The 12,490-nt window shown below is 49.0% G+C and overlaps 1 protein-coding gene across 3 annotated transcripts in view; it reads left to right on the plus strand.

Moving 5' to 3' along the window:
* The first annotated feature begins 2,846 nt into the window (after nucleotides 1-2,846).
* STARD8 (StAR related lipid transfer domain containing 8) overlaps nucleotides 2,847-12,490 on the plus strand; it is a 72,912-nt gene continuing 63,268 nt past the window's right edge. The window contains exon 1 of one of the 3 annotated variants that reach the window (XM_070605415.1): nucleotides 2,847-3,083. In XM_070605415.1, coding sequence (XP_070461516.1) covers nucleotides 3,039-3,083 — 45 coding nt within the window. In that variant the 5' untranslated portion in view covers nucleotides 2,847-3,038. The remainder of the gene's footprint in view (nucleotides 3,084-12,490) is intronic. The other 2 variants (XM_070605408.1, XM_070605405.1) reach the window with 2 other exon arrangements.

Here is a 12,490-nt window from a genome sequence, read left to right on the forward strand (position 1 = left end):
ATTGCTATAACTCTTTATACCCACCACCTCCCCACTGGACCCCGCCAACAAAGAAAGCAGGCTTCATTCCTGCGATGCTAATTATGGGGACCTTGGATGTGAGGCAAGGGAGGCCCTCTCAGATTCAGAGCCCCTATGGAGTGTGGGGCGGGGGAAGGAGGAAAACGAGGAGGAAGGATTTGTGTTAACTGAGAGAACCCAGTGCTCATCAGGTTCTTCATGACACATCTTACTTAACGACAAGCCTGGAGGGTGAGTGGGGATCTTTATCCTCATCCTCACGTTACAGCCAGGGAAACTGAGGGTCCCAGAGATAAAGCAACTTGCCTAAGGTGGTTACATAGCCGGAAAGCAGCTGGGCTTGGATTTGAACTCAGATCTAGATAACACCAAATCAATGCTCCTTCTGCTTTACCAGGGAGAGTCAGGAGCATCCAGGACAGGAAGAGAGAGCAAGGGAACTAACATCTATTGGACACTTACTATGTGCCAAGCATGGTGAGTGGAAAAGAATGTTGTCTCATTGACTTCTAACTGTAGTCCCCTTATTTAAACAGTGAATCCACAGTTTACAGATGAGGAAACAGGCTTCGAGAAGTAAAGTGGATTTACTAAGGGCACACTGCTAGAAGGTAGCAGAACAAGTGTTCAAATCTAAGTCTGTCTGTTCCCAAAGCCTAAGCTTCTTCGATAATAACAAATAACATTTATTGAGAACTTACTTTATGCCAGGCACCATACTAAATACTTTAGCTCGTTTAATTCAAACCTCCCAGCCAGATAGGTGCTATTATTTCCCCCCCATTTTACAGATGGGAAAACGAAGGCAGTAATGGGCCCAAAGTTATCCAGTTAGAAAGTAGCAGAACTGGGATTTGAATCCAAGCAGTCTACCTCCAGAGTTCGTGTGCTTAACCACTGCACTATGATATCCTCAAGGCTAAACTGGAATGAGAGGCCCAGGACTGAAACCCAAGTCTCCTGGTCTCTCAGGTCAGTGTGCTGTGTACCATTGCCTCCTGAATGAATGCTGAAAGCCACAGCTGGTGCACCTCCTCCCAGAGACCTGAATCTAAAGAAGGAAATGAACACCAGGGAGCAAGGGGCTACACGGCCATCCTAGGAGGCCTGTGCTCCTGCCACACAGCCATGCTGCCGTGCAGCCTCTCTCCCAGCAGTTGCTCCCTGGTTCTCCATCCTCAGGCTTCTGGCTGTGGGGGAGGAGGGCATATGCTCAAAGACGAGAACATTGCTCTGCTCTGGTTCTTTGTGTTACTCCCCCACCCCATGCAGGGGGTTTCCCCTTATAAGTCCACATGCAGTTGGAGGTGGGTGGGAAGGAGCCACTTGTCTTTCCTTTAGCTGACTATCATCCTGACAGGGCCCAACAGAAAGGACATTTGAGATGGAGGTCAGGGCTAGAGAAGAGGTGAGAAATCAGTTATTGCAACCTCCCTAGGGTACAAATGGGGAAACCGATGGCCACAGAGTAAGTTGTAAACAGAGCTGAAGAGATCCTTAGAGACCCTCAGGACAAACCTCGGGACCAAATCAGTGATAAGGAAGGTCCACAAAGATAGGCAGAGGCTTGCTCAAAGCAGGCTTAGCATCTTCTAGGGTTCCAGGATTTGACCCTTTACCTGGCCAGCTCGGGTCTCTGAAAGGGAAGTGAGGCCAGGGAGAGTAAGTTATTCTGGGCCTTGTGATGACAAGTGCCCCGAGAGACCCAAGCCTGGCCCTTTTCCATGAGGCCCCTGGGAGCCTTCTGGCAGCCAGCCATGGCACCCTGCCTGCTGAGGCCTGTGGGAGGAAGGAATCACTGCTTCTTAATGGCCTCCTGCCCAGAAATCCTCCAGAACTGCCTAGTCCTAACTCTATTTCCACCAAAAGAACTGACTTCAGTGCATCCAGAGGGCTCAAGTTCAGATTCCAGGCTAAACTTCCGGATCTGGAGAGTTCTGAGCATGGGAGTGGATAAAGGAGGGACGCCATCATCTCCTCAGAAGATGTTCAGAAAAGGACATAAACCCAGCTATCTGAGCTGCTAAACAGCTGTGATGCCCTGAGGCAGGAGGATGGATGAAATGGCCTTTGAGGGCTCAGGTTCTCTCTGGGGCATTGTGTGATCTCCAATGAATTCCCAGGGCAGTACAGGAGTTCTGAGAGGAGCTGTAACTGTTGTCCAGAATGGAGTTCCTTCCAGACTTGCCCTTTACCTAATCCCAAACAGGAGTCATACATTAGACTTGAGCCTTAGAGACCTGTGACCCTGCCTTTCATTATACAGCCAGGAAAACTGAGGCCTAGAAAGGAGGGGGCCTCCCCAAGGTGCCAGAGTGAGTCACAATTCTGACTTTAAAGCAGCATTGGAGAATCATCCTGTGACTCAGGGCCCAGAGCCTCCCATCTGAGAAGGTTTCCTAAGGCCACAGCTTGTCCCCTTCCACCAACTGCCTTCATACCTGCCTGGGTCCTGCTTGGGTAGAGGGCTCTCCTCTCTGGGCCCTTTTCCTTAGCATTCTTTCCACAGACCTTGTGTGGTCGTGATTGTACTCAGAGGCCCCCAGGGAGAGCTGGTGTGTCATTCAGCAGGAGGCAAGCAGGCAGGCATGCCAGAGTGCAGGTGGTGGGACTGCAGGGTGAGACAGCAGGCAGACTGGACACTCCGAGCTTAGAAACTGTAACGTTCAGGGAATTTCAACTGGCATTGCTGTCCAGTCCCAGCCAACTGGCTAACGATGCCGAGTTTGAATCAGTGACCCGCCTCCTGATCCCTCCTCCTTAGCTAGCCTCTCTCCGTTCCTCCCTCCCTCCCTCCCTCCCTCTCTTCTTCCCTCCCTCGGCTCTCTGGGTGTGGAGGCGAGCTGAGCTCAGGCCAGCGCTGCTCTGCCTCTCCCTTCTCAGTGCTGGCTGATGGAGCACAGGGCCAGGGCTGGCTCTCGCCGAGCCCTGGGTCCCCTCTAGCTCAATCCCCAGAGAGGGAGAGGCTTGTGCCCAGCAGCGTTCTGCTAGGCCCTGTAAGCTCCCTGCACCCCACCATGCCTCTGCTGGACGTTTTCTGGGCTTGCTTCAGGAAAGTGAAGGTAAGTGGCTGCCCAGACCCAGCCTACCTCACTGCTCAGGGGAGAAGGAGGCAGCTGGGGACCCTCCGTGCTGGCTGCAAGGCATATGGGCTTCTGAGACTATCTTGGAGCTGGAAAGGCTTGGGTTCAAGTCTTGTTTTTGTCACTTAACCAGCTCTGTGAGCTTCTCCTGCTTTCCATAAAACTCTGTTCCATAAAACTTGCTTCTGTTGCTTTCCAGCCTCTCCACAAAGGCAAGATTCTTAAGCCTCGGTTTCCTTAGCTTTCAAATGAAGACAATAGCGACTCCAACTTTATAGGATGATGAGGTTGGTGTTATTGTTTACATATTAAATGTAAGCAGATATGAGATAATGTGTGTGAAGTTCCTAATGTGATGCCTGGCATGTAGCGTCCATACAAATAACGGTAACTACTGGGATTATTACTAATTTCCATTAACATATATTCAGCACCTACTCTGTGCTAGGCACTATAGGAGTTACACAAAGACAAAAAGGGATGTGGCTTCTGTCCTCAAAGAGGACATAAGAAAAGTGACAAATCTTTATCAAGCACCTACTATATGCCAGACACAATATTAGATATTCAGTCAGTCAATAAATATTTGTTGAGTGCCTGCTGTCTCCTGGACATGGGGGGTACACGAGCACAGCAGGACACACAAGGATGTGTAGGGCATGATTTCTGTTCTCAAGAACCAAGGAATTGGAATTTATTTAGCATCTGTTACGTACCAGACATAGGCACTTTCAATTCATTGACTGTTGTGGTAATATTCACCACAACCCACTTTTTTCCTGCTTTTGTAGGTGGGGAAAGAACAGTGTGAACAATTAAGAAATATTTACAAGGTCACTCAGATATGACTGGCAGAGCTGGGATCTGAACTCCTAAGTCGTTATACTCTTCTTGATGCTATGTGGCATCCCACAGTTCAACCCAGTAGGAAGACCTTTAAACAACTAGTTTGCCTGTAAGATAGGATGAAAGTAAGGCTGGGACCCTTGAAGGGAAAGATTACTTCCACTGGGAGAGACTTAGAAAGGTTTCTCAGGAGGTCACATTTGGGCTGAGCCTGAGGCTGGAAGGAAGAGACGAGTTTGTCAGTCCGAAAAGGGGGGAAGGGCATTCCAGGCATGCCTGGCAGAGGGAACTTCATGAGCGAGTCTGGAGGCAGTCAAGTGATGGTGGGTTGGGGGAGGGGCTGGTTTTGTGACGTGTCTCAAGTGCAGGGTTCAAGGAGAGAGGAGTTAGAGATGGGGAACTGGGAGCTGCCTCCCATAGGGTTTGGAATTGATCTGTGGGTTCGTGGTCCTCACCTAACAGGGGGCCCAAATGAGATTTTCACCAATCTGTGGTGAAATGAGAGAGAAGTGGGGATGATGTAGTACTCAGTTTTCAGAAAGCTAAATGAATTCAACTCAAAGGACTATTCTTCATTTGGAGACTATTATGTTCTTCTTATGGAAGTGGTGTTCAAATGATCTTTCTTTTATGAGATAGGAGTGAGAGATTCTTAAAAAGTCTGTCCTCAGAAAAATAAAAAATTTGCAACTCTCTGACTGTTCCCCCATTTATTTATTTAAAAATTGTCTTCCTCATCCATGAAATTCCAATGTCTTGGGACTGTTGTTTTAGGGGATGGGGGTGATTTCAGTAAAGTAGGGATATAATTAAATGGATGGTTTTAAGAAAAGCATTCTAGCAGCCTCAAGTGGGGATGGTGTGGAAGGGCCCAAGCCGTGACGTGGAGGTCAGGAAGGTGGCTGTGATGGTAGTAAGGATGGGTGGGGAGGAGATGATGAGAGACACATCTAATAATGAGGACAGGGCAAAGGGGAAGTGAAAGTGCCTGTGAGGTTTGACACCCACTTGGCACTGCTGTCCACTACACTAGTTAACCATTCTGGGTACTTGGCATGAATTTAAATCCCTTTACACTCATTACCCCAATCTCTCAGACTCCCAGAAAACACTCCCAACCCACGTCAGCCTCTTAGAAATTGTTGGGATAGAGGAGTCACAAGAAAGGTCAGGGACCTCTATCGTAGGTCACAGACACTGGCCCACATGCACACATTCACTCATGTGGGTGTCTGCAAACACAGGATATATTACTCTTAGCTGCACACACATATGCATAGACACATCATTCAAGCATGCACACGTACACATACATAGAAGGAGACAAACGCATCCAAATTCACATGCACGCACAGGCAGTGCATATCCACAAGCATGTAGACTCACACATGTGCCTGCAAGCACATACAGAGGTAGGCGCACACAGACCCAGGCACATATGCAAAATTAGGTAGACATACAGAAGCACGCACACAATGCAAAGTCACATGTCCATGCATGTGCACACAAAGGGCTGTGGCAGACACGAATCAACACATGGTTAGATCTCAGGGCTGAGGCAGCCTGCCAAATCCATACACATACTTGGGTTTTGTGTTTCCTTTTTGAATGCTCCTGCATTGAGGCCTCAGTCAGATAGGCAGGCCATCTGGGCTTGTAAGGTCAGTCAAGTGCATGGGCTGCTCTGAGCCACCTTCCCTCTCTGAGCCAGGCCCCCTTGCGAGCAATTACATGGCTGTGCGAGAGCGAGAGCTGACTGTGGGGAGGGGCATTGGCTGTGTCAGAGCCTGCCATAACTGAAAGAGCCCTTGTGGATCATCTTGTTCAACTCTCTTGCGGTCCTGATGAGCATACCGAGCCCCCTATCATCCCACACCATATGGAGCTCTCCATCAGCTGAAGAAGCATGAGGAAGGGAGGAAGCTGAGAAGCTTAAGTTTGAATTCCAGCTCCGCCCCCCCCCCAACAACACAGACACGCACACATACTGGTTGTGTGCCTTTGAGCAAGTCCTCTCTGAGCCTCAGTTTCCTTGTCTGCAAAATGACATTAATCAGTGCCTGCCTCTCAGAGATGTCATGAGGATTCCGGGAGGTGATGTCTTTAAAGCGCCTGGCATGGAGTAGGTGGTCAACACGCATGACTTTTGGAAGTCGATTTCTGAACTGTACCTCCAGGGCAGCAAAGCAAAGAACAAGAGTTATTCCATATTTGAAAACTCCAGAGTTGAGGTCTCAGGTCCCATCTGCTCCTTTTCCACAACTCCCCCTCTGCCCTCTACTTTGGCCCTGTCTGAATCTGTTACCAGAAGCAATCCATTTGGGAGCTGAAGGGTGACACCTCAGAAGCCAGGGACACTGGGAAGGTGGCAAGAGGCCAGGCCAGGGCCCAGGACTGCTTTAAGCTGCACTGGGGTTAGTGGTAGCCAAGGGACAAGACGTTTGAATGTGACATGAACCCAGTATAAACAGTTTCATATGTGTTTGATGTGTCTTCCCTGGAGGCCAGTTGGGGATGGGAAGGTATCCATGGCCTCTCAGCACAACCAAGCATGCATATGAGTCCCCGCACAGCCTCACACTCACACACGCGTACACACAGGACTGTTTCTTTGATGTGTCTTTTTGCCCCCTTCCAACACCTAGCATGGTTTTATGCACATGAAGAGTGCTCAGAACATGGATCCTCTCTCTTGTTACTCTCTTTGCATCACGTGGGCATATCAGTTCCTTGAGGGCACTGACCTGGGAGCTGGGGAATCTGACTGGGGATCCAATCCATATCAGCCATGACCTCTAGGTGACTTTGAGAGGATCAATGCTTTTTACTGTCCCTCAATTCTGTCCTCTTATAACATAGGTAGGTAGTCACACAATATCAGAGACGGAAAGACCTATAGAAGTCAGCTGTTCAGGGCCGCCGGTGGTGCAGCGGTTAAGTGTGCATGTTCCGCTTCTGCGGCCCGAAGTTTGCCGGTTTGGATCTCGGGTGCAGACATGGCACCGCTTGGCAAGCCATGCTGTGGTAGGCGTCCTATACATAAAATAGAGGAAGATGGGTAGGGATGTTAGCTCAGGGCCAGTCTTCCTCAGCAAAAAAAAAAAAAAAAAAAAAAGGAGGAGGATTGGCAGATGTTAGCTCAGGGCTAGCCTTCCTCAAAAAAAGCAAAAAAGAAGTCAGCTGTTCCTCCCTCCCTCTTCCTCCTTCCAAACTACAGATGAAGAAACTGAGGCCAAAGAGGGGACAAGATGTGCCCAAGGTCACACAGGGGCTCTGGACACAGCAGGATCCACACATGGTCTATGTAATAGGCCATAATCGCCCTACTTGTTCTGTGGCAAAATCCAAACACAGCTTTCTTTGGTAGAATCGAAGAGCAATATCAGGTGGAACATCTGTATCCATGCCACACACATAAATGCACGTGGTGGTAACCCTGTCTCGCCTACCCACAGGGCTTCTATGTGAGGCAAAACAAATCATGGACAGAAAAGTCTCTTGTAAACTGGGAAGCCTCGTAGAGGTTAGCCACCCAATCACGGTCCAACAAGGGACACCACTCTTTTCCCCAGTCACTGTACTCACATACTTGGTCATATGTGCATGAAGGTGCTCCTGAGTTCACCCAAGGACACATTCTCAAGCACCTTTTCCTGTGAGTCCACTCTCGTAGTGTGCATGGGACTTCCATGTGACTGTTCTTATCCCTGGCTGCCTGAGCACCTGTTCATATGGGTGTGTGCTTTCACACCCCTTCTATAGGCTCATGTTCACATACATACATATGCTCATGTGAGCACACGTCCTCACATGTGGTTGTTCTGGGCCCTCTCTGCCCCCAGGCCAGCTTGCAGCTTTCCAGTCTTCCCTGGAATCAGCCTGGCAGGATATGGGGTGAAAGTGTGACAATGACTAGGTGATTCAGCAGTTCCATTCCCAGCCTCCAGGACATCTCTACTTTTCCAGACCTTTGCCCTTGTCATCCCAAGCAAGACCAATTTGCCACGTGCAGTGAGTATTTGTTGTGGGAAGGGCAGGAGGGAGTATAGAGAATTCAGGAGAGCATATAAATGTATAGAAACTCTCAAATACTTCTGGATGCCATTCCCACATTCCATGTAGGAATCCTCTCTATCACACTTCACCAAGAGGATGGCTAGACACTGTTGCACACCTCCCATGATGTGGAGCTCACCGCTTCCTCAGATAGCCTGTTTCATCTCAGGACACTGCTGTAGGTCCCTTAATCAGCCTGAGTGTGTGTTTGTGTGTAAGTGATAGTGTACATGTGTACATCTGAAACTTGTACATACAGCCACTTCTCAATTACTGGGTCCAAAGTAAGGAATTATGGCATAGATTCTCAGGTCATGGAAAAACCACTTAGCAAGGGCAGGGCAGGGCCCTATATCCCGCAGAAGGAGGCTTCATCCCCAGACCCCTCTCTGCAGTTCCACAGCCCAGTCAAACAATGTGTCAGTTGAGTGGTGGGTACTGGTTCCCAATATGGGTGAAAAATTCACACTGTGGATTGTTCCTGTGTGGTTAATTGTAAATTGCCTCGCTGCTGACATATGCCACATAGCTGTGAAGCAGAGGTTTATGGTCGGAGGTGAAAGAATAGGTTGTGGCAAGGTTTTTGGCACAGATGGGCTTAAAGAGAGTTGTGGGTTGGTTTCTGGATGATCTAAGAAGCTTTCTGGGAGGTGTTTCCCAGTTCAGAACAGAAGGAAGTTTGGTGTGGCAGAAAGAGCACTGGACATGGAGTCCAACAGACCTGGATGTTATGCCCGCCTCTGCCACATCTCGGCTGAGTGGTCTTGGGCAAACCACCTCTGTTCGGTCGATAAGACTTAATGGAGTTGCCAAGAAAATGATGTATATACAAGCCTGGCATGTGGGAGATGGGCAATTGGCTCGGAATCTGAAAGGATGATCTATGGAGGAAAAGAGAGGGGAAGCTTCTTCAAGGAAGAGTAAGGTTGGAGACAGGAGAGGGAGGAGGCACAGAGCCAGGGGACTTGCCCCGGCTGTAGGAGCTTGGTGTGAATCGTGATGGGACAAGGGGTCAAAATAAGAGACACACATCTGTGGGCGAGAGTTTGTCCTTGGTGCTCTTGAGGCAGTGAACAGACCAGATCTAGAGTAAGAAGACACAAAGTCAGGCCTTCCACCTATCTGAGCTGCAACTTCCTAGCTGTATGACCTTGAGAAAGTTACTTCACCCCTCTGAGCTTTAGTTTCCTGCTCTGTAAAATGAAGCTAAACATAGTACCCACCTCACAAGACTGTTATGAGGCTTAAATGGGTTAATATGTCTAAAGCACTTAGAAAAGTACCTGGCACATTGTTAGTGAGCACTAACCATTTTTATTATTGGTACACTGGGAAAAACTGTAGTTCCTATCTCATAAGGCTGTGGAGAGGATCACATGAAATAATGATGGCAAAGCCTGTTAGGATGTTTATTCGTTGTTCTCTTAAATGAAACGGGAGTTTCCTTAGGCTGGGAATAGCCTTGGGGAATTCATTCCTTCACTCATTCAACCAAGCAATATTTATTCAGGGCCTACTATGTGCCAGGCACTGTGTTAGGCCCTGAGGAGATAGTGGTTAGCAAAATAGCTATGGGTGCCTACTCTCATAGAGCTTACCATCTAGCAGATATAAAAGGAGAATTTTTCACACTCACAACCCTCAAGTGTCCTGTTGGTGGGTATGACTGATTCGGTTCAGAAAATGTCGGGACAAAACTGTTCAGTTACCAATTTTAGTCCATCTAGCACCAGTGAATGGTACTCCTGCCTAGTCTTCAAGGCAAAGGGGTGGCTAAACTGGAGTGTAGAGTACTTCCTGCACCAGCACAGCCAGAACAATCTTGAAAGCGGGCCCAGCTTGGGGAAGCGGATGGGGACCTTCGCAATTTGTCTGATCTGAACTCCCAACACTTGTCTCTCTCCTCCACTTTCTCCATCTGAGCATAATTGGTGTAGTTTGCTCAAGAGTCATCTGAGATTGGGCAATATTTGTTCTAGAGAGTGGGAGAGACAGGGACAGACACTGGAGAGGGGAGACAGGGAGTAGAAAGAAAGGCTTCGAATCTCACTTGTGTCTTGGACACACAAATTCTTACGTTGCTTTCAGCTTCTTTGGTGCCAAAAGGAGTATGAGTCGGGGCTGCTGGGGGTGGAGGAAGTACCTGACCATATGGCTGGTGGAGGCAGAAATTAAGTAGGAAAGCCTGCAGATTGGCAATGCCCCATTTACTATTTTTCCCCAAAGCACTAAAGAAAGTTAGAACGAATATTAGTTCACAATTATAGAGCACATACTATGTGGTGGACACTGTTCCAAGCCCTTCACATATATTAACTCATTTCACCATCACAGTAACTCCGCAAGGCAAGTGCTATTATTCTCATGATCCTCATTTTATTGAAATACGGAAAGGTGAGGAAACTTATCTGGGGTCACACAGCTATGAAGTGATAAACTTGGGATTTTAAACCCAGGTAATCTAGGTCTAAAGTCCATGTTCTATCCACTGTGTTTATGTGATCTGCGCCTCAGTTTCTCCACCTATATAGTGAAGAGTTTAGATTGCTTTATCTCTAAGAGTCCTTCCAGTTCTGGCACTTTCGTTATATTTCATATATGTATACTTCTCTAAACTTCCAGGCCATGTGAAAAAAACCCTGCTCCCCAAATGTCAGTGATTTCCACTCATGGTCCCTGGGGAGGGGGAAGGGAGCCCAGGCTCAGGGAAATGAGCCTGCACTGGAGGCCGGGCTTCCTGGTGGCCCCTATGGCCTGAGAACAGCTGGAGGCTTGGGAAGTTCTGGGAGCCAGGACCTGGACTGCATTTCCAAGTCATTAGTAACAACAACAGGGAGCACCAGCCTAGGCGGCTTGTGCTGGGATGTGGGGTCAGAGGTTTCACGGTGGGGGTAGGGGCAAGAGCGGTGCCTTGACCCCATCCCTCTGGCCCACCCCTGAGCTCCTGCTGCTGCTGCCACCCAGGGACCTTGGAGTCCAGTTTGACTGGCAGTTCCAAGTCTGTGGCTGCCAAGGGGCAGAGGAAGGGAAGTCCTGCAGTTGGGGAATGGGGCTTAAGGCCCTAGAAATGGACGTGGGCTGACTTTCTCTGGCCTTTCCTCTACCCTGGGCTGGGTCACTCTGGGAGCTCAAGAGAGGAATGTGGTATATAACATATATATGATATAACATAGTAGCTGCTGGAAACAGAACACCAATCTGCTAGACCAGGGTCTGCCTCTTCTTCCTCTTTCTGAGCCTCAGTTTCCTCAACTACAACCTGGGAAGAATACTCCCTACGTCATAATTGATTGCAATGACGACATATATGAAAGGGCCTGCCACACAGTAGGCACTCGGTAAATCTGAGTTAAATTTGAGGATAGTTGATAGGTTGCTCTAGGTGACCCTGGCCCCATGGCTTATGCTCTCAGTTTCCTCATCTATAAAATAAGGAGACATTTTACCAGCCTAAGGAGAGCCTAGAATTGGGTACATCCTGCGGAAGTAAAAAGATGGTGGGAAACACTGATGTCACAACCCAAAGTTCGGGAAGTGGGCTGTTTAAGTGATTCCTCCCACTCCTCCTATCCCCATCTCTACTCCCACTGCTAGTTGAACTAGTCCAGAGTCTGGAAAAAAGGCTCCATTCCACCCTGGAACCACTGTGTCTCTCCCCTCCGGTCCCTTCTTGCACTCACTCCGTCTAAGGCCTCTCTCCCAGAAGGACTCCCAAGCTCTGGGCAGGAAGGAAGGTCCCTGTTGGCTGGTGGGAAAGTCAAGTCTTTGGGATATGGCATTCCTGAGATTATCCAGAGAACCCCTGGGGGTTGCAGCTGCTCTCTCACTCTCCTCCCTGGCCCAGCTCCCGCCTGCTGTAGAGGCAGGCAGGACAGTGGAGCCCGAGGCTGGAGAAGGCTCGGGGAAAAGGGTCCGAAGTCAAGGAGCAAGGCCTGGAGTGGCCCTGCGGGCCAGGCAAGGAGTGAGGAAGGGAGGTCCTGCCAAGACTGGCAGGAAAGAATTAAGGTGAAAAGAGTCCAAGGGAGCAGGAATTTCTGTCACGGGATGAGTTATAAACTGATATGCAGATCAACGTTCCTAGACTACAGATCGGGTACTCTTTTTGGGGGTGGGTGAATGTGTATGAGACCAAGGTTTCCTGCTGGGTAGGAAAGGAGAGTCAGCCCTTCTGAGAGGTCCCACCCTTCAAGCTATTATGGGACAGCTTGTACCCTCAGAGTGGGGACAATGGGCAGATAGACCCTCTGGGGATTCCTCAAAAAGCTGTCCCGGACTCTGAGTTCTACAAAGACCTTCTAGAAGCCATTTCTTCCACTGCCCTTTCTCGGCTGGGATCGTCCCTCACCCTCTACCTCGTGATGGAAGGATAAGAATTGTCAGGGGCCACCTATCATTATAGGCAACAAATCTGAGGCCCAGTAAAGGGTCAAAGGCACATGGTCAGGCCCTGAATGCTTGTGTTGATCAGTCCTACTCTAAACCAG

Source organism: Equus przewalskii, chromosome X (assembly GCF_037783145.1).
Source record: "Equus przewalskii isolate Varuska chromosome X, EquPr2, whole genome shotgun sequence".
NCBI classification, from domain to species: Eukaryota; Metazoa; Chordata; class Mammalia; order Perissodactyla; family Equidae; genus Equus; species Equus przewalskii.